We start from the raw sequence: 20,788 nt of genomic DNA on the forward strand, positions 1-20,788 counted from the left end.
TTTGGGGGGGGGGGAACAAACGCAGACACACAAGCATATACATATATTACAGTCAAATGGAAATTGTAGTCGTGACCCTCATGCTGGTGACATGTAAAAAGCACCATCCGAACGTGGCCGATGCCAGTGCCGCTTTGACTGGCTTTCGTGCCGCTGGCACGTAAAAAGCACCATCCGATTGTGGTCGATGCCAGCTCCTCTGGTCCCTGAGCCAGTGGCACATAAAAAGTACCCACTACACTCTTGGAGTGGTTGGCGTTAGGAAGGGCATCCAGCTGTAGAAATACTGCCAGATCAGATTGAGGCGTGGTGCAGCCTCCTGGCTTCCCATACCCCAGTCGAACCGTCCAATTTTGGTGTAAAGTTTCCATTTAGATCTGTTCAAAACCAGAAGTTTATTTCATAGAACAAGGGCAATTTTGAGCAGGTTAGTATCATAAGGGTTTAAAAAAAAGTACTGGGGTCAATTTGTGCAAGTAAAACCCTTCAAGGTAGTGCCCCAACATGGCCACAGTCAAATGACTGAAACAAGTAAAAAGCAAAAGAATTGTCCCTTATATTGTCATAATAATCCTTTCTTTATTAATTACACAAGGGGAAAGGTCAACATTGCCTTTCATCCTTTCGATGTCGATAAATTAAGTACCAGTTAAGCACTGGGGTTGAATTAATCAACTTACCCCCTCCCCGCAAATTACTGGTCTTGTGCCAAAATTTGAAACCAATATGTTTATCCTGTTTTCGTTATCTCCTTCTGAAATGTTTCATTCTGACAGGCACGGCAAAAAGATGCATCTTTAGAAGAGAAGCAGTTAGGATTCATGATGACCAAGAATCTCCAGAAGCTAATTGCTCCATTCTTCCTGAGAAGAACCAAAGCTGAGCTGATGTCTGATTCAAAGAGTGGGTAAGGCTGGAGTTTCTCCCTTTGTTCTTGCCGCATGCTGAAACAATGTATGATCACTTTACAACCCTACGATTCTGGCTTCCGTCTCGATGCACAGCATCCTGGACAAATGTCTTCTACAGAAGCCTCATGCTAACTAATAAATACTTCTACGTGTCACCGGCACTGGTGTCCTTCTACGTGTCACCGGCACTGGTGTCCTTCTACGTGTCACCGGCACGGGTGTCCTATGTGTCACTGGCACAGGTGTCCTTGTCCATGTCACCAGCACGGGTGTCCTTCTACATGTCACCGGCACGGGTGTCCTTCTACGTGTCACCGGCACGGGTGTCCTTCTACGTGTCACCGGCACGGGTGTCCTTGTCCATGTCACCAGCATGGGTGTCCTTCTACGTGTCACCGGCACGGGTGTCCTTCTACGTGTCACCGGCACGGGTGTCCTTGTCCGTGTCACCGGCACGGGTGTCCTTGTCCGTGTCACCGGCACGGGTGTCCTTGTCCGTGTCACCGGCACGGGTGTCCTTGTCCGTGTCACCGGCACGGGTGCCCTTGTCCATGTCACCAACACGGGTGCCCTTCTACATGTCACCGGCACGGGTGCCCTTCTATGTGTCACTGGCATGGGTGCAAGTCCTACCCCATATTAAAATGAATTTGTTTGAAATTTTAAGGGGTTTCCATTATTTTGTCCAACCCCTGTATATCTTCATCATCATCATCGTTTAACGTCCGCTTTCCATGCTAGCATGGGTTGGACGATTTGACTGAGGACTGGTGAAACCAGATGGCTACACCAGGCTCCAATCTGATCTGGCAGAGTTTCTACAGTTGGATGCCCTTCCTAACGCCAACCACTCCGAGAGTGTAGTGAGTGCTGTTACGTGCCACTGGCACGAAGGCCAGTCAGGCGGTACTGGCAATGGCCACGCTCAAAATGGTGTATTTTATGTGCCATCCGCACAAGAGCCAGTCCAGGGGCACTGGCAACGATCTCATTCGAAAGTCCTTGCACATGCCACGGGCACAAGTGCCAGAAAGGCGACGCTGGGCACAGGTGCTATCACGATTTCATGCACATATATATGTGTGTGTATGTTTGTGTTTGACCTTCACTACTGCTTAACAACTGGTCTTGGCTTGTTTATGTACTTGTAGCTTAGCAAAGTACCCCTTACAGTGGTGCTCCCGCATGGTTTCAACCCGCTGATTGAGACAGATAAAAGATAAACACACACACACATAGACACAGTTGTCGGATCTTTTTTAAAACGGGGGCCACATTTTTCATTAACGAAACACTTTGAAACTTGGAACACTGGTAGAATGTGTCATATAAAACATCTTTTTCTCTTAGTCTTCTTAAAAAAAAAAGAAATCCATAAATTATTCCATGTTAAAGTTGTATTTCTGTAATTTCAACCAATCACTGACGTCCATTCAGCCAATATACATTAAGTGCCGGCTACATAAACAAACGATTCTGAAACAATTAACCCTACCCCTAACCCTAACCCTAACTCTAACCCTAGGGTTAGGGTTAGGGTTAAAGCAAATTTAAAATGAAAAAAGCAAATAAAACGAAGGTATGGAGATTAAATACGCTTTACATCGCTTAATCAGCCAAAGGAGTAAATGTAAACAACTGAATACTTGTCAGTGATTGGTTGAAATTATCGAAATAAGACAATTTTTTACATGAAATAAATTCGAATACAAAAATATTTTTCTGTTCTATAGCACAAAATAGATAAGTTGTCTTTCTAGTTTGTTCTAACAGAACATCCTCATTTAAGTGGCAATAAATATGACTTCTCAATATTTTCTATCTCTTTCTAGCTATAGATATCAAGTTGTCTAAGATTTCCCATTGTATGTCTAGACAATGGTACCTTAACACAGGGGTTTTCAAACTGTAGGCCGTGGACCACATGGGGTCTGTGGACAGCAAATACTTTTTAATGGCAATTTGATTTTATATATGTTTTTTTAATCAAAATCTTTTAATTGACAATAAACCTATTTGTTAAATACTGTTAAATAAATAAATGTAAAAATATGTTATTTTAAGCAAATATTTATGTATAAATTTCATAAGCGTTTATAAGGGGGTCCCTAACCCTAAGGTAAAGCCTGAAATATAAAAGGGGTCTGCAAGTCAAAAAGTTTGAAAACCCCTGCCTTAATATATAATATGGTAAATCTTTCTAAAGTCCTTGTTTCTCTTTCCAGTATACCGAAATTACCACGGAAAAATGATCTGATTATCTGGGTGAAGATGACCGAAAACCAAAAACAGGTCTACGAATCTTATCTATGCTTAGATGAAGTGAAACAGGTGAGAATTAACAAGTCTGTCTTACATTTAGATAATGCCAAACAGGTAAGAATTAAAAAAAAATAAAAGCTGAAATAAACAATGGATATTGTGTTGGTCAGTTCAGTAGATATTGTGTGGAAGGGATTTTTAAATTAAATTCTTTTACTTGTTTCAGTCATTTGATTGTGGCCATGCTGGAGCACTGCCTTTAGTCGAACAAATTGACCCCAGGACTTATTCTTTGTAAGCCCAGTATTTATTCTATCGCTCTTTTGCTGAACCGCTAAGTTACGGGGATGTAAACACACCAACATTGGTTGTCAAGCAATGGTGGGGAGACAAACACAGACGCAGAAACATATACATATATATAAAGACGACGGGCTTCTTTCAGTTTCCATCTACCAAATCCATTTACAAGATTTTGGTTTGTCCAAGGTTATTGCAGAAGATGCCACAAAATGGGAGTGAACCCGCACAGAATTAACCCTTTTGTTACCATATTTCCGTTGAGATGCTCTGTATTTCTTTCAATTGATTTTAAATATAACAAAGAATTTAGAAAAATAACTTAGTTATCATTCAGCTGGTGTTAGGAACATAAATTGTGACTAAGGTTTGGTGGAAGATTTTAATTCAAAACTTATGAAAACAAGACATTTGTACTACAGAGCCAGAGACGATTTCAGGTGGGTTGGTAATCAGAAGGGCTAACAGTAAACTTATTGGGTTATTTCTGAAAACTTTACCCAAAAAACCTGAAAGCATAGACAGTGTTGTGTTTGTATGGAAAGATAGTTGCTCATTTGCTATTCGTTGAAAAGTAAAAGAAATTGGAATACGATGATTACTTAATGCACTTTATATACTTTATGCACAATTTTACAGACTTAATACATAGTCCCCTCCCACTTTATCTCCCACTCTTTGCCGTACCCTCTTTTTCTCTTCTTGTTTTTTTTTGCTCTTTGCATTTCCCTTCAACTAATCATGTGAAAGTGTTACAGACAGGCTAAGTAACAGGAAAAAAAACTTAGTTAAAAAAAAAAAAACGTTACACATTTCACTCTGTGGTATTGAACAGAATATTTGCTATAACGATATTTCTGCTTCAGCAACTCAGTACTGAACCTATCTGAAATGTAATGGAAAAATAAGTCAGTTTCAAAGCATTGATGTCCAGCTCAGAAAAGCAAAGTCTGAAAGGAATAGAAGTCATTTCCTTTGATTTCTAGATAGAAGCAAATAAGAAATAACACTTACTGGCCAAAGACAAAAACAAAATAATTTTGCTACACTGTGTAATATATCTAACACCTACCAAATGTATTGAGTGACACATTTGTTTGTCCACTCACTTGTATCTCTCTATCTTTCATAGCTGATGTCATCAAGTAAATCTCCACTTGTGGCTCTTATCATACTCAAGAAACTGTGTGATCATCTTCGTCTGATGTCTGTGAGAGTTTGTCGAAGTCTGGGATTGCTGACCAAAGAGGAAAGTCGAAAATTGTAAGTGGAATTGATAGTGGGGGTGGATCGAGAGACAACTACTAGGTTGGTGCATAATTACAGTGGCTTTTTTTTTCAGCGACGTGAAGCGGAAGCGACAAAAAAAAACATGTCCTTTCGATAAGCAATGCTACTTACCACACAGCCGCTCCTGCGCCTATATTAATTTTAACGAATATTAATTTTATGTATTGTTGTTAGTTGGTAAGTATAAAAAGAAAAAAAATATATATTCATAATATGATGTTAATGGTGTTTTTTTTTTTGTATTGTTTTTTTTTTGTAGCCGTTCATCATTCCATCACTTAGATGATCCAGATGAGATTGCTGAACAGACAAAGGAAATGAATGTTTTAGACCAGAGTTCTAAACACACCAGTGGTAGCAGCACCATCAGTAGCAGTGAGTTCAATGAGAATGCTTGTGCTGCCACTCAGCTTAATGGTATTCCAGACACCGTATTATGCCAAGAGTCTGGTAAACTGATTGTTCTTATTGAGCTGCTTGGTTATATTGTGGCCACTAACCACAAATGTGTTGTCTTCTCCCAATCAGCCAAAATGTTAGACATCATTCAGAAAATTCTGAATAACCTGGTAAGGCTTTACATATCATCATCATCATCATTATCATCGTTTAACGTCCGCTTTCCATGCTAGCATGGGTTGGACGATTTGACTGAGGACTGGTGAAACCGGATGGCAACACCAGGCTCCAATCTAAATTTGGCAGAGTTTCTAGAGCTGGATGCCCTTCCTAACGCCAACCACTCAGAGAGTGTAGAAACAGTGGGGCTCGTCCGGGATATATATATATATATATATATATATATATACATATACTAGCTGACGTACCCAGTAATTTCCGGGAAAGCAGGGCTTATCTCTTGGTTCCGTTCTCATAATTGTTTCACTAATCCAATAACAACAATACAAAATAGCTAGCCCTTAAAACGGCTTTTGTGCATTTATATAGAATACCGAACAGTCTTACACAGGATCTTGTTTTTAGGAATTCTCAATAAGTTATGAATACCTGAATTGTAAAGTCAGTTATGTAATAACATGAAATTAGTTACCCGATAGTAAGAATTCAAATAAAGTAGCCCCGAAAAGGGCTTTAATGTTTCCAGAGGTTTTAGAACTTAGGAGGAAATACTAATAAGGTATGTATACGAAAATCATGATGCATGTTATGTAATAACAGGCTAATCAGATATGAGATAATAACAATTCAAAGTAAATAACTCTGAAAAGGGCTTTTGTGTGTTCGCAGAGAATATTACCCTCAGCGGCGCTAGTGTTGGTATATTCGTGAATAAATCACTAACGAAAATAAGTGGATCTGTTGTTTAGGAAAATACTATTTACTTGTTTAAGGATTGTACTGGATAAATTGCAAAAGTAACTCAAATAGTTCAAATACTAAGAAATAAGCATACTCAATTTCATTTTTACCTAGTAATTTAGGAAAATGAATGTGTTATTTCTCTTGATTTTTAAATTAAAATATGTTAGATATATATATATAAGGATCCCTTCCAGAGGCCCTATTATCGATTTTTTTCGACAATCAGAGTATGCCATGAGGTTTCCAGACATGAGTTCTATTCACATGTCAAGTTTCATCAAATTCGATAAAATGATGTAGGAGGAGTTAACTAACAACTCCACAAACGCACCCACAGACAAAATTTCCCACATATGTAGTAGATAATCAAAACTTAGAAACATCATATGGGTTGATATATTATTATTACAGAAAATGAAGTAAATTTCAAGCATGGGATAGCTGTCTACAAAATTGGGTACATAAACTTTTTTTTTTTCTTGGAGTATTTACCCAAATTTTCAAGAAATATTCTGGATCGTTTTAAACTTATTTTGTGCTTGACTTTTGGCCCAGCCTGTATAAATATGTGTATGTGTGTGTATAGATATATAGATATATATGTATTGTTTCTCTCGTAGAAGTACAAATATGTCCGAATGGATGGCAAAGTCATAAAATTAGAAGAGAGAGCAAGAATTATCCGCAAATTTGAGACAGACAAGAGCATTTCTATATTCTTGATGACTACACAGGTAAGATTTTGTTGAACAGCTGACAATAATAGTTTCTTGCATGTGTCTGTGGTTGTGTGCATTGTTAGATGGTTGCAGTATACTTCTGCACTTTCTTTAACCCTTTTGAAACCGCCTCTGGTTCTGTAGTACAAATGTCTTGTTTTCAAAAGTTCTGAATTTAAAATCTTCCACCAAACCTTAGTCACAATTTATGATCCTAACACTAGCTTAATGATAACTAAGTTATTTTATTAAATTCTTTCTTATATTTAACCCTTTTGATACCAACCCAGCTGAAACCGATTCTGGCTCTGTAGTACAAATGTCTTGTTTTCAAAAGTTCTGAATTTAAAATCTTCCACCAAACCTTAGTCACAATTTATGTTCCTAACACTAGCTTAATCATAACTAAGTTATTTTACTAAATTCTTTGTTATATTTAACCCTTTTGATACCAACCTGGCTGAAAATGCCTCTGGTTCTGTAGTACAAATGTCTTGTTTTCAAAAGTTCTGAATTTAAAATCTACTTAACTGTATAATAATTTTTCTTATCTTTTTCATTTTTTTTCATTTTTGGAAACAGGTTGGAGGAGTTGGTCTCAATTTAACCGTAGCTGACCGAATAATCATTGGTATAAACTTTCATTAAATGCTGATTTTGTAAATGTGTGTGTGTGTGTGTGTGTGTGTGGCTGGCAGAATTGTTAGCACGCTGGACAAAATGCTTAGCCGTATTTCGTCCATCAGTACATTCTGAGTTCAAATTCCACCGAGGTTGACTTTGCTTTTCGTACTTTCAGGGATTTGATAAATTAAGTTACCAGTGAATCACTGGGGTCGATGTAATCGACTAACCCCCTCAAATTTCTGGTCTTGTGTCTATAGTAGAAACGATTATTATTATTATCAAGGTGGTGCCTCAGCATGGCTACAGTCTAATGAATGTAAAAGATAAATGGTATATGTATATGTGTGTGTGTGTGTGTGTATGTATGTATATATCTATCTATCTATCTGTGCGGGTGGCACGTAAAAGCACCTACTACACTCTCTGAGTGGTTGGCATTAGGAAGGGCATCCAGCTGTAGAAACTCTGCCAAATCAGATTGGAGCCTGGTGTAGCCATCTGGTTTCACCAGTCCTCAGTCAAATTGTCCAACCCATGCTAGCATGGAAAGCGGACGTTAAACGACGATGATGATGATGACATATATATATATATACATATTCTTGTTTCACTGGTAACTTAATTTATCACCACTATCTTGTTGTGGTGGTATTCTGTGTCTTATCTTTGACTTGTCTATTGTTATCACTGATAGCTCCACAAAACAATGGCTTTGAAGTGTCTACCTTGGCAGTAACTCGAACTCATAATATTTAATTGACACTGACTCCAATCAAGGAACTCGTACAACGACTCAACTACTACTGACTGACCTTCTGACTTTATAGTGGCTGAGTCATACCACTTTGTCACATGGGGAAAGGGGTGTACCATTTCATTACAACAATTTCTTTTCCTGATGAAAATCTTTGCACACTGTTTCATTTTCCAGTTGATCCAAGCTGGAACCCTGCAACAGACAGCCAGGCTGTGGACAGGGTTTACCGTATTGGTCAAACGAAGAACGTCATTATCTTCCGCTTAATGACTTGTGGTTCAGTTGAAGAGAAAATCTACATCCGCCAGTTGTTCAAACTATCTATCAATCGACAAACCACCAAAGAATCCAAGGATCCATTTAGGTAATTCAAAGCAAGAACAGTTTTTTTCTTTATAAGCTTCTAGGTCCAGGCGTGGCTATGTAGTAAGAAGCTTGCTTATCAGTCACATGGCATCTTGGTTAAGTTTATTGTACTTTAGCCTCGGGCCAACCAAATCCTTGAGTGGCTTTGGTAGACCCTCAGTCAAGCCATCCAACCCATGCCAGCATGGAAAGCAGACGTGAAACAACGACGACGATGATGTCAATGTTATCTAGTGGTTGTCTTTTGAGATGTGACATTGATCATCATTTGTTACTGAAAGAACGCTGGGTCACATATACTTCCCTTGTACACACACACACACACACACACACATCTACTCACACAGAGTTGAAACGTTGTTTGATTTTTCTTTTCAGCGTTGAATGTTCATCATCCCACTTCCATTACACACACACACACATTCACGTATCTCCCTTTTACACACACAGAGTTGAAGCACTCCCACTACCTGTTTGTTATCACCCCTTCCTTCTTTCTCATTCATATGTTGTGACGGAGAAAAACACAACAGTATTATTATAGTAGACAATGTACTGTTAAATGTATATATTAGAAGCAGTATTAATACCAAGAAGTAATATTCCACACACACACACACACACACACACACACACACACACACACACATATATACACACACACATATATATATATATATGTATGTATGTATATATATATATATATATATATACATATATACGTATATACGACAGGCTTTCAGTTTCCGTCAACCAAATCCACTCACAAGGCTTTGGTCGGCCCGAGGCTATAGTAGACACTTGCCCAAAGTGCTACGCAGTGGGACTGAACCCGGAACCATGTGGTTGGTAAACAAGCTACTTACCACACGGCCACTCCTGCGCCTGTTGTTAGCTCTTCAGGAATTGTTATACTGGGTACATTTATCATTCTTTCACACTGATTTATTCTGCTTTGTTGTTAGGTACTTCACTAAGCAGGACCTGAAACAGTTGTTCATTGTGGAGAATCTGGCTTGGTCTGACACTCAGCAGCAGCTCAATGAAATGTTTGCTGGTATGAGGCAGTCTGATGAAGTTGTCGACCAACAAATCGAATTCATCGAGTCTCTTAACTGTGAGTAACATGTCTGCCTTTTTCATAACCATAACATGTCTGCCTTTTTCAAAACCATAACACTTGTGCCGGTGGTATGTTAAAAAACATTCGAGCGAGGTCGTTGCCAGTGCCGCTGGACTGGCTCCTGTGCAGGCGGCACGTAAAAAATACCATTTAAAGCGTGGCTGTTGCCAGTACTGTCTAACTGGCCCTTGTGCCGGTGGCACGTAAAAGCACCCACTACACTCTCGGAGTGGTTGGCATTAGGAAGGGCATCCAGCTGTAGAAACTCTGCCAGATCAGATTGAAGCCTGGTGCAGCCATCTGGTTCGCCAGTCCTCAGTCAAATCGTCCAACCCATGCTAGCATGGAAAGCGGATGTTAAACGATGATGATGATGATGATAACCCATCAATATCCTCATCATCATGAATTTAGTAGCTTTGTGGTTTAGTTCAAAGTGGAGAAAATTGGGGCCCTTTATAGAAACTCCTTAAAAAATGATGAGATTGAGGCATTAGTCTTCTTTATACTATTTCCATTTCCTTTTAATTTCTCTCAATACCTTTTCATACTATTCCCAAGGTCCCCAACATTAATTAGCTCTATCTTCACCTTTTTCATCTTCCAGTCGGGCTTTCTCACATTTAAGAGGATTGTACTTCCTTCTTAAGTATTCAGGGGTCAAATGGGCATGCAATATCAATTATAGAGCTCCTGTAGTTTGCCTTGTCCACCACCACCAGGTCCAGCTTGTCTGTTTGGATTGGGAATTCCCGCAGGATTTTGCAAGTCTCCAACTCAGTCACTCTCTGTGGTTTGTGTTTGTACTGTGTCTTGCCTCTCTCCAACCTCCACTTTTCACACAGTTTCCAATGTAGCAAATTATTATTATTAAGGCGGCGAGCTGGCAGAAACGTTAGAACACCGGGCGAAATGCATAGCAGTATTTCGTCTGCCGTTACGTTCTGAGTTCAAATTCCGCCGAGGTCGACTTTGCCCTTCATCCTTTCGGGGGTCGATAAATTAAGTACCAGTTATGCACTGGGGTCGATGTAATCGACTTAATTCCTTTGTCTGTCCTTGTTTGTCCCCTCTATGTTTAGCCCCTTGTGGGCAATAAAGAAATGAGAAACGTTAGCACGCCGGGCGAAATGCTTAGTGGCATTTTGTCTGTCTTAATGGTTCTGAGTTCAAATGCCACCAAAGTTGACTTTGCTTTTCACCTTTTCAGAGTCAATTAAAATAAGTACCAGTGGAGCGGGGTCGGGGGTGTAATCAACTTATCCCCCCTCTCCCAAATTGCTGGCCTTGTGCCAAACTTTGAAATGATTGGATGTCTCCCTCTTTTAGGGATTTTCATTGTTTACATGCTTCACTCTCACTCTATTTGTATTGTCTTCTACCATCCCCAATGTTTTATATAAACCTCTCAGTAATTAATAAAGAAAACATCATCATCATCCTTATTATTTCTAGATGTGTTTGGTGTCAGTGACCATGATTTAGTGTTTTCAAAAGAAGATGACAATGAAGAAGCAACGTTATCTAACTCCAGAGTGGAGACAATGGCAAGTTGGTCTTTATATCTATATGTCCTTATCTTCGAAACGTCTAGTTTAGAATAGAGGCAGCTGACGAAGGATTAATTCCAAGTGGCTATCTGTTTTCCTATGTGTTCGTTCCGTGGTCTGTAGATGTAAGCATGTACATATATGTGTGTACACATGCATATATATATTCTTTGTATTATTATTTATATATATATATATATATATATATATATATATATATATATATATATATATATATATAAAAACATAATTAAGGGATCAGCAAATATTTGCTTCACCATATACCGAAGTTCAGAAATAGCAGGTAAAACAGCTAAGAATCCCACAGATAGCATCACTTGTAACTCACAAAGGCAAAAACATATATGTGTGTATACATGCATATATATTCTTTGTATTATATATATATATATATATATATATATACATACATACAGAGTGGCCCAAAAGTAGGTTTACAGTTATCATGTAGGCACTTAAAATTTCTCTTAAAACATTTTATTACATTTAAATTTCTATCTTACAATTAACTAAATTAGCGTAGAATAATGGTTTCATATTTGTTTATAACTAAGATCTAAACTGTTAATTTATCAATGCGAAAGAGATAGTTGAGTAACTGTAAACCTACTTTTGGGCCACCCTGTATATGTTAACATTATATTCATATCTCTCTACCACATGGTTTCAAGTCCAGGCTAACCATAGTGTTGTGAGTGGATTTGGTTGATGGAAACTGAAAGAAGCTCATTGTGTCTGTGTGTGTGTGTGGTTGTCCTTGCGCTGACATGACATCACATGATTGTTGTAGGTGAGAGTCACCATCATGCAGTGTCATTCATTCTCAGGTTACTTGAAAAACATGTTTGGCTAAGGAGAAGTAGTACCTTACTTGGAAACGGGCGAGGGTTGGCAACAGAAAGGGCATCCAGCTGTAGAAAATCTGCCTTGACAAATTCTTTCTTATCCATACTAGCATGGAAAAGTAGACTGTAAAATGACGGTGACTTTATATATATATATGGTAAGTAGCTTGCTTACCAACCACATGGTTCCGGGTTCAGTCCCAAAGCCTTGTGAGTGGATTTGGTAGATGGAAACTGAAAGAAGCCCGTCGTATATATATATATATATATATATATATATATATATATGTATGTATATGTTTGTGACTGTGTTTGTTCCCCCAACATCGCTTGACAACCGATGCTGGTGTGTTTACGTCCCCGTAACTTAGCAGTTCGGCAAAAGAGACCATTAAAATAAGTACTAGGTTTCCAAAGAATAAATCCTGGGCTCGATTTGCTCAACCAAAGGCGGTGCTCCAGCATGGCCGCAGTCAAATGACTGAAACAAGTAAAAGAGTATATATATATGTATATATATATATATATATATATATATATATATATATATATATATACACACACACAAAAATTTTATAATTATAGGCATAATTATAATTAGGGTTCAGCAAAGTTGCTTCACCACATACCGAAATTTAGAAATAGCAGTTAAATACTATTTCACTACCATCAGATATCTCCCAGACTGTCTGTGTGTGTATTTATATATGTTTGTTTGTATGATGTTTTTGATTATGGTTATTGTGTATTTATTTTTAGCAGAGGTGTAGGAGTGGCTGTGTGGTAAGTAGCTTGCTTACGAACCACATGGTTTTGGGTTCAGTCCCACTGCGTGGCACCTTGGGCAAGTGCCTTCTACTGTAGCCTTGGGCCGACCAAAGCCTTGTGAATGGATTTGGTAGACAGAAACTGAAAGAAGCCCGTCGTATATATGTATGTGTGTGTGTGTGTGTGTGTGTATGTATATATGTTTGTGTCTCTCTCCAACATCGCTTGACAACCGATGCTGGTGTGTTTACGTCCCCGTAACTTAGCGGTTCGGCAAAGAAGACTGATAGAATAAGTACTAGGCTTACAAAGAATAAGTCCTGGGGTCGATTTGCTCGAATAAAGGCAGTGCTCCAGCATGGCCACAGTCTCAAATAACTGAAACAAGCAAAAGAGAGCAATTCTGTTTTTGAATCGATATATTGTTTGGTTGTCCTGGCAGTGTCAACATCTGGAGTTTGGCCACCCCTGAGTCTCTAAACTGCTTTTAATTCCCTTTTGATGGTGCTTTCTCTTTGCATGCCTTGTATTTTCTATGTACGTGCCCGTATACTGCCCTTTGTCCACTCCTGTGGTTTTATTGCTTGTCGTCTCACTTTTGTGGTATACTATCTTATTGACCACTCTTGTGCTTTTACAACCCATTGTCCGACCCCTTTGGTGGGTATTTTCTGTTGTCTGCAACACTGGTTTTAACTAATTTCCTCTCTTGCAGATGGTCCAAGCCGAAGAAGCGATTCGGTCCGAGGTGAATACTGACCGAAGTGTTTCTGTGAAACAATGGTCAAGTACTAGCTCTACGGTCAATAACGAGAGACAAATGAGGGACCCTGATGGTCAAAATTTTGTCTCTTTGCTCCCGCTGAACCCCAATGGAAAGGTCCCTACTGTACCAACAACTCACACTCGTCCACCTTTCAACAGGAGTAAGTGACCCTTTATGTACTCTTTAGTTTCTCTACTCCCTCTCTTTCCTTTGGCCATGTCTCTCTACCTCTCTTCTTCCTCACCCCTTCTCATCCTTACTTATTTTTACTTTCTCCCCCCCCCCCATTCTTTATTCTCATCTTCCATGCTTACCTCTCTCTTCCCCTCATCTCTCTTTAGTCTTCCTCTTTCCTCTAGTTTCTCTTTAATCGCTTGCTCTCACTCTACCCCTGTAATCTCTTTTCTCTCCCCCTCTAGTCTCTCCCTCTCCCCCTCTACTCTCTCTCTCCCCCCTCTAATCTCTCTCTCCCCCCTCTAATCTCTCTCTCCCCCTCTAGTCTCTCTCTCCCTCTACTCTCTCCCCCTCTACTCTCTCCCCCTCTACTCTCTCCCCCTCTACTCTCTCTCCCTTTCTAATCTCTCTCTCCCCCCTCTAATCTCTCTCTCCTCCTCTAGTCTCTCCCTCTCTACTTTTTCCCCCTCCTTCTACTCTCTCTCCCCCCTCTACTCTCTCTCCCCCCTCTACTCTCTCTTCCCCCTCTACTCTCTCTCTCCTCCTCTAGTCTCTCTCTCCTCTAGTCTCTCTCTCCTCTAGTCTCTCTCCCTCTAGTCTCTATAATCTCTCTCTCCCTCTATGCCTCCCCTTCTAATTCACCCCCTCCTCTAGACATTGCTATACCTCTTCCTTCCACTAGCCTCTCTCGTCTCCACCTCTCTAGTAAGATATTAGAGAGTGGCAGTAACACAATATTTCTCAACCCTTTTTTTACCCTATGGACCCCTTTGGTCCCTATTTCACTCTACTGGACCCTAACACCCTATTGACATCCCCAAAATTATATCGTATCTTTACAATTTTATATTATTAGGAATTGTATAAAAAGGTTGTTAAAATATTTTGTGAATCACAGGAGTATTACCAATTTATTACAGATAAATTTTTATCAACAAAATCTTATATGGTTCCCCAAGGGCCATATAAGTCCTGGTTGAGAACTGTTGTTGTAATGTATCAACGTTTCTGTAAAGAAGTTTCCATTTCAGTGAAATATGTGTCTTGAATGGCACAGCAATGCAGAATGGACTACAATAACTGTTTTAATTTTGGAAAATTACTATTTTTAAATCTCACAACAAGAGATATTCAGCAACAGTACTTTGTAGTAAAGATTATTTGCCAACATAAAATGGCAGTCCTGGTTTAGGACTAATGTTGCTGTAATTTAGCCTCAGGAGACGTCGTCTCCAGCTGGCTATACGACACGATCTGTGTCCTTATATTTTCGAACAAGAGAATCTAGCACCCCCACTCAGCTCAAAACAATATCTGTGTATCATGATTTCTGGGTTATTTCTCTTCATCAGCACAGAATAATTGTTTTAATGTAATTATTCATAGTACCATAGTACAAGTCACTGCTATAATCCGATTATAGCAGTGACTCGATCGATTCCTAGCAATATCTGAAGAAAGAATTTTTATATTTCGAAATATTATATCAGACTATGGACAATTAAATTTAAACAGTTATTATAGTCCACTCTGCATTGTTGTGTCATTCAAGACCTGTTATATTTCACAAACAATACACAATGCTTCCAGCAAACATCAATTCCTATTAATACCTGAAGAAAGCATTTTTATATTTCGAAATATTATATCAAACTATGAACAATTAAATTATAACAGTTATTATAGTCCACTCTGCATTGTTGTTCCATTCAAGACATATTTCGCAAACAATACACAACGCTTCCAGCAAACTACAATACTCTCCTATCCATTCCAGTGATTTATAATTCTTGATGATATTTTGTTTGTCTTCTTGATGCACAGATGATGATGATGTTGTTGTTGTTGTTGTTAAAGACAGTGATGATGATGATGATGATTTCACCAGTGTTTCAATTGGTAGCAACAACAACAACAGCAGCAGCAGCAGAACTGGAGTCAATGACCTGACAACACCATCTATTGATAGATGGACGATGAATTACAATAAGAACAGCAGCAGCAGTACTCTTGGTACCATTTCTAATCCAATCTCTGTTGAAGACTGTTGCTCGGATGAACAGCTATCACCAACCCCTATTGTCCACTCATCAGTCCCTAATACAGTAAGTCTAAGGAGGAATTTCCTAGCCTTCAGCCATTGAACTGTGACCATGTTGGAGTGCGTAGTATGTAGGGTTTTGTTTTGTAATTGACCATATTACTTACTGTATTTTAACATGTATAAGGAACCCCCTAATTTTTAGGGCTTAAAATTTTGAAAAAAAAGCTTTGTAAGGGATTATAATACTATCCGTGTATAAGAAACTCCCATATTTTTTAACCTAATTTTTTGGGGGAAAAAAAGGGTTCCTTAGGATATGGTATTTCTGTACAATTTTATTATATTGAGCTCTGTTTGTTGAACCTCTAAGTTACATTTTGATGCAAAGGGACACAACACCCTGGTTCTTATGCACACTCACTCACAGACAGCAAGCTGGCAGAATTGCTAGCATGCTGGGCAAAATACTTTGTGGCATTTTGTCCAACTTTACGTTCTGAGTTCAAATTCTGCTGACGTCAGCTTTGCTTTCTGCCTTTAGCCCTGAGCTCCACAACCACTGACGGGTGTACTTCTGCTCTACAACAGCTTGTTTGCTACAGGCTACATATTTGCCATGCAGAGGGTTTTGTTCTCACCCATCAACAGTTGCTGCGCTTCTATCCTGCTGTTCAGCCTGGGTATTATACACGAACTCAATAGCAAATTTTTTGCTCGCCTTCATGATAGAATGAAGCATCTGATGCCTCTTGTGATTTTCAACAAGTTTTAGCATCCCGTCGTGAGATGTTTCAAGACATTTGGCCAGTCCAGTTGTGGTGGTTTTGTAAGAGATTTCAAAATGGATCAAGCCTCGACTTCTTTGATCTCTGGGAAGGTAAAGACGATCTGCATCTGCCTTTGGGTAGTGCATCTCATTTCAAGTCAGCACCTTATGAATTTTCCTGTCACTTTTCTTTATTTTGCTGATATTCCAGTTCAACACATTGAAACTGTAAATAACTGGAACTGCTAAGGAATTTATGGCTAACACCTTGTTATATGCATTTAGCTCAAGTTTCGGGACTGCTCAATCTCTCCTATAGCAATCCTTCCGGATTTTCTCTCTCATGCTTGCATGGGGGTTGGGGTAATTGACTCCCTCCCTCCGCACAAATTGCTGATTTTCTGCCAAAATTTGAAATTATTATTATGATATATTATAAATATTTTATTGTAGATTTTATTGAACTCTATTTGTTTTTCTTGCAGAAATCCTTGTCTGATTCTGTTTGTGAATCTCCTGCTCCTGAAAACAACACTACAAAGACCGGTTCCATTGGCCGGAAATCTTCTATTTTACACTCCGATGACCTTCTGAAATCATTCATGTGTAACAATAGTGCGAATTCCAGTCGCCAGCGTCCTCGTCTGTCTGATTCTGTCCGTAAGGCAGAAGACACAGCAGTCGATTCGGAGGATGGTACATGGTTTGTTGCTGACTCAGATGATGAAAATGGTACCACTACTGAGATGGGTCGCCATACTACATTAAAGCCAAGTCTCAATTTCTGTGTAGCAGAATCTGACAGTGAGAATGACATGATTAATGATTCTTGCGCAGATGGTAGCCTGTCAGGAAAGGCTTTGAACAGCACCAAAGGTAGCAGCAGTAAGAATTTCCGTACACCCTCTTTCAAAGGTGTGTCTTCTGTGGTGCCGAGTAGCTCGCCAAGAACTGAAGGCCGCGAAGAGGAGGAAATGGAGACTGTGGCAGATAACTCATTTGAAGGTCAAACAGAACAACGTTTGGGGCATGACCAAAGCAAGAACACAGAATGTAATGGTGAGGGGAACGACAGCGTTGTCAATGTTAAAAGACACCGAAAGGTATATTGTGTGATAAGTTCTTCAGAAGAGGATTCTGGCTCTGATGGTGTTGATGACGACGACAACAATGAGAACAAAAGAACCAATGATGACAGCAGCAGTTTCGATGCTGTGCTTCCGAAACTGTCAAAATGTCATCGAAAGAGACTCCTCTCTTCATCAGAGTCTGAGGCAGGAACAGATTCTGATGGTGAAGGAGAGAATAATATCTCTGTTGTCCAAGAAATGTTGAATATTTCTACTAATCCACACGAGTCACTCATCTCTTCTGTCCAAGTACGTCCTGTCAAAGTTCGAAGATCGCAACAGTTTAATAATTCCCAAACAACGCAGTCTCCTAGCCTGTCGTCGGCTGCTCGAAAGGGTCCTTTCGAGGCAGAGCTCAGTGATGCGGATATGGAAGGCGCATCTGCGGTGGTTAAGAACAACAGCTTGGTTGCCCGTGGGGCTGGAGGGACATCTGATGGGGTCGGTGAAAGGGAGGAGGACGGAAATGGAAAAAGAGAAGAAAACGATGTAAAGGAGGATGAAGACAGTGAAGAGGAGGAAGAAGAAGAGGGAGATGATGAACAAGAGGAAGAGGAAGAAAACGAGATGGATGTAATAAATAAAGAGAGAAAGGAAATATCAGTAGTAAGGGAAGAAAATGAAGACAGTGAGGAAGAGGAAATAGGTATGTTGTTTCTTTATCGCAAGTGAATGATTTAAAAGAGGCAGGTGGGTGACGAGTCTACGGTTGGTGGTAGCAGGGGTGAGGGGCATCCTGTTCTTCAGCATTACTACCTTGTGCCCATGGTAACTCAGTTCTAGGTTAATCCCTTAGCCCTTAACCCTTTAGCGTTCTGATTATTCTATCAAACGTAATATGCTTATTGATTCACATTGATTTGAATTAATCATGCATTATCTCATATCTTCAAGATCTTGATGGTGTAATTACTTAATGTAGAATAACATTGTAGGGTAGGTGTGAGAGCCTGGATCTGGTCAGTTTGAACATAAAACAGATTAAATATTTTGGCCGGATATGGCCGGTTTAAATACTAAAGGGTTAAACTGGTCGTAGCCAGTCTAAATATTCCACCTGTTTTATGTTAAATTGGCCAGATTTTTGGCTTCTCACGCCTACCCTACAATGTCATTCTAAAAATTAAGCAGTCACATAGTTGAGATCTTGAAGCTGCAAGATAATGTGTGATTAACTGAAAGCAACGAATAAATAAGCGTTACATTTCACAGAATATGAATAATATGAAGGTTGTTCAAATCTGAGATAGAAATTGTAACCATTTACAGCAAATCGACAAATTTGCAGATCTATCAGACCATTGATTTAACTGCTTTAGTTACTCTTTTACTTGTTTCAGTCGTTTGACTGCGGCCATGCTGGAGCACCGCCTTTAGTCAAGCAAATCGACTCCAGGACTTCTTTGTAAGCCTAGTACTTATTCTAGGCCTGAGGCTATAGAAGACACTTGCCCAAGGTGCCATGCTGTGAAACTGAACCCAGAACCATGTGGTTGGGAGGCAAACTTCTTTATATTTTAAAATACCCATAGAAGCGTTCTATAAAGTCCTTCCAATCCCAGACCTGTATTGAATCAATATTTGAAAGTTTTTATTCTTTGTTTTCAATGGAAAAAAATTATCTCATGTTTATATTTCTTTTGAAGAATTGCCATTTCTTTCCAACGAAAAGAGTGAAGAATTCAACAACTTTGTCAGGGATGCCAGGTAGGTATTTTGTTTTCTCTTAGATGATTTTACCAGCAGAACATTTGTCCAACCTTAACTTTCAGTAACTAAGGGACTTAGAAAAGCAAAATAAATTTGTGGCCAAGATAATTGATATAATTTGACCTTTAGCATTCAGATTTCTGTCTAATGTGATGCTTATTTATTCACATTGATAAAAATTAGTCATGCATCACCTTGTAGTTTTATATCCTGGTGTTTGATAAATAATTTAATAAAGCAAGGGGAAGAAGTATTTACATGATGTACAACTTTTACTGTTTCCGCTTGCGAAGACCTGTTCAGGCAAGCGAAATCGAAAATGAAATAAATTCGACGACTGGCACCCATGCCAACATCGTCTCCTTCATTGGACACGAAACTCGGCTTGCGAAGACCTGTTGGGGCAAGCGAAAGCGAAATCGTGATAGCACCTGTGCCCAGCGTCGCCTTCCTGGCACGTGTAAAGACATTCGAGTGAGATCGTTGCCAGTGCCGCTGGACTGGCTCCTGTGCAGGTGGCATGTAAAAGCACCCACAACACTCTCAGAGTGGTTGGCGTTAGGAAGGGCATCCAGCTGTAGAAACTCTGACAAATCAGATTGGAGCCTGGTGTAGCCATCTGGTTTCACCAGTCCTCAGTCAAATCGTCCAACCCATGCTAGCATGGAAAGCAGGCGTTAAATGATGATGATTTGTTTGTTGTTCATATATCTGTCCCTTAGCTCATTTTTTTTTTTGTTTGAATTATGCAAATTGCCTAGGCCATGTGTCTTTACATCTAAATCCCTTGGCTACAGGAAGTAAGGTAGAACTGTTGTCTTGGTGATGATATCTGTTGAAGTAGAAACACGTACCCCTGACCATCCTCTTATCTCTGAACAAAAACTAATGTTCCTTTCTCCCTTTTGTTTTCAGAAAGTCTTATCTAAGTGAGAATTACAAAGAGGCCTTGTATTCAACGCTGAAGGCTCTTAATCTCGATTCAAGTGACTTAAAATTACAGACATTTGCACTGAAACTGAGAAAACTCTGTAAACCTCAATGAGACAATCACTACAAATATGGAGTTCAATGAATTCGGTAAACTGAACGTCATCACAGATTCATTGTTCACTGCAGATTATTTTTTGTTAATTTTGTTATTTGTTTTATTTGTTTGAGTTTAGTTTTTTCTCATTAGAGATTTCACTGTCATTTGTAAAAAAAAAAAAAAAATATGCACTGCATAACATTGTGTGTTTCTTCTTTAGTTTTTATCTCCAAACCCTAATTTCTTTTGTCTCGTGTTGGTGAATGTATACATAGGAGGAGGCACCCAAAAGAAACTAGAATTTTG

The 20,788-nt window shown here is 39.2% G+C and overlaps 1 protein-coding gene across 3 annotated transcripts in view; it reads left to right on the forward strand.

Annotated features, from left to right (window-relative positions):
* LOC106878836 (uncharacterized) overlaps positions 1-20,788 on the forward strand; it is a 38,381-nt gene that overhangs the window by 16,550 nt on the left and 1,043 nt on the right. For all 3 annotated transcript variants that reach the window (XM_089340976.1, XM_089340978.1, XM_089340977.1), the window contains 14 exons: positions 777-907; positions 3,137-3,242; positions 4,606-4,736; positions 5,023-5,332; positions 6,707-6,820; positions 7,388-7,436; positions 8,364-8,553; positions 9,521-9,672; positions 11,134-11,225; positions 13,578-13,788; positions 15,627-15,907; positions 17,098-18,388; positions 19,389-19,449; positions 20,368-20,788. The exon at positions 20,368-20,788 is cut by the window's right edge and continues 1,043 nt beyond it. In XM_089340976.1, the coding sequence (XP_089197102.1) occupies positions 777-907; positions 3,137-3,242; positions 4,606-4,736; positions 5,023-5,332; positions 6,707-6,820; positions 7,388-7,436; positions 8,364-8,553; positions 9,521-9,672; positions 11,134-11,225; positions 13,578-13,788; positions 15,627-15,907; positions 17,098-18,388; positions 19,389-19,449; positions 20,368-20,497 (3,249 nt within the window). In that variant the 3' untranslated portion in view covers positions 20,498-20,788. The remainder of the gene's footprint in view (positions 1-776; positions 908-3,136; positions 3,243-4,605; positions 4,737-5,022; positions 5,333-6,706; positions 6,821-7,387; positions 7,437-8,363; positions 8,554-9,520; positions 9,673-11,133; positions 11,226-13,577; positions 13,789-15,626; positions 15,908-17,097; positions 18,389-19,388; positions 19,450-20,367) is intronic.

This window comes from Octopus bimaculoides, chromosome 24 (assembly GCF_046866305.1).
Source record: "Octopus bimaculoides isolate indiv1 chromosome 24, ASM4686630v1, whole genome shotgun sequence".
Lineage (NCBI taxonomy): Eukaryota > Metazoa > Mollusca > Cephalopoda > Octopoda > Octopodidae > Octopus > Octopus bimaculoides.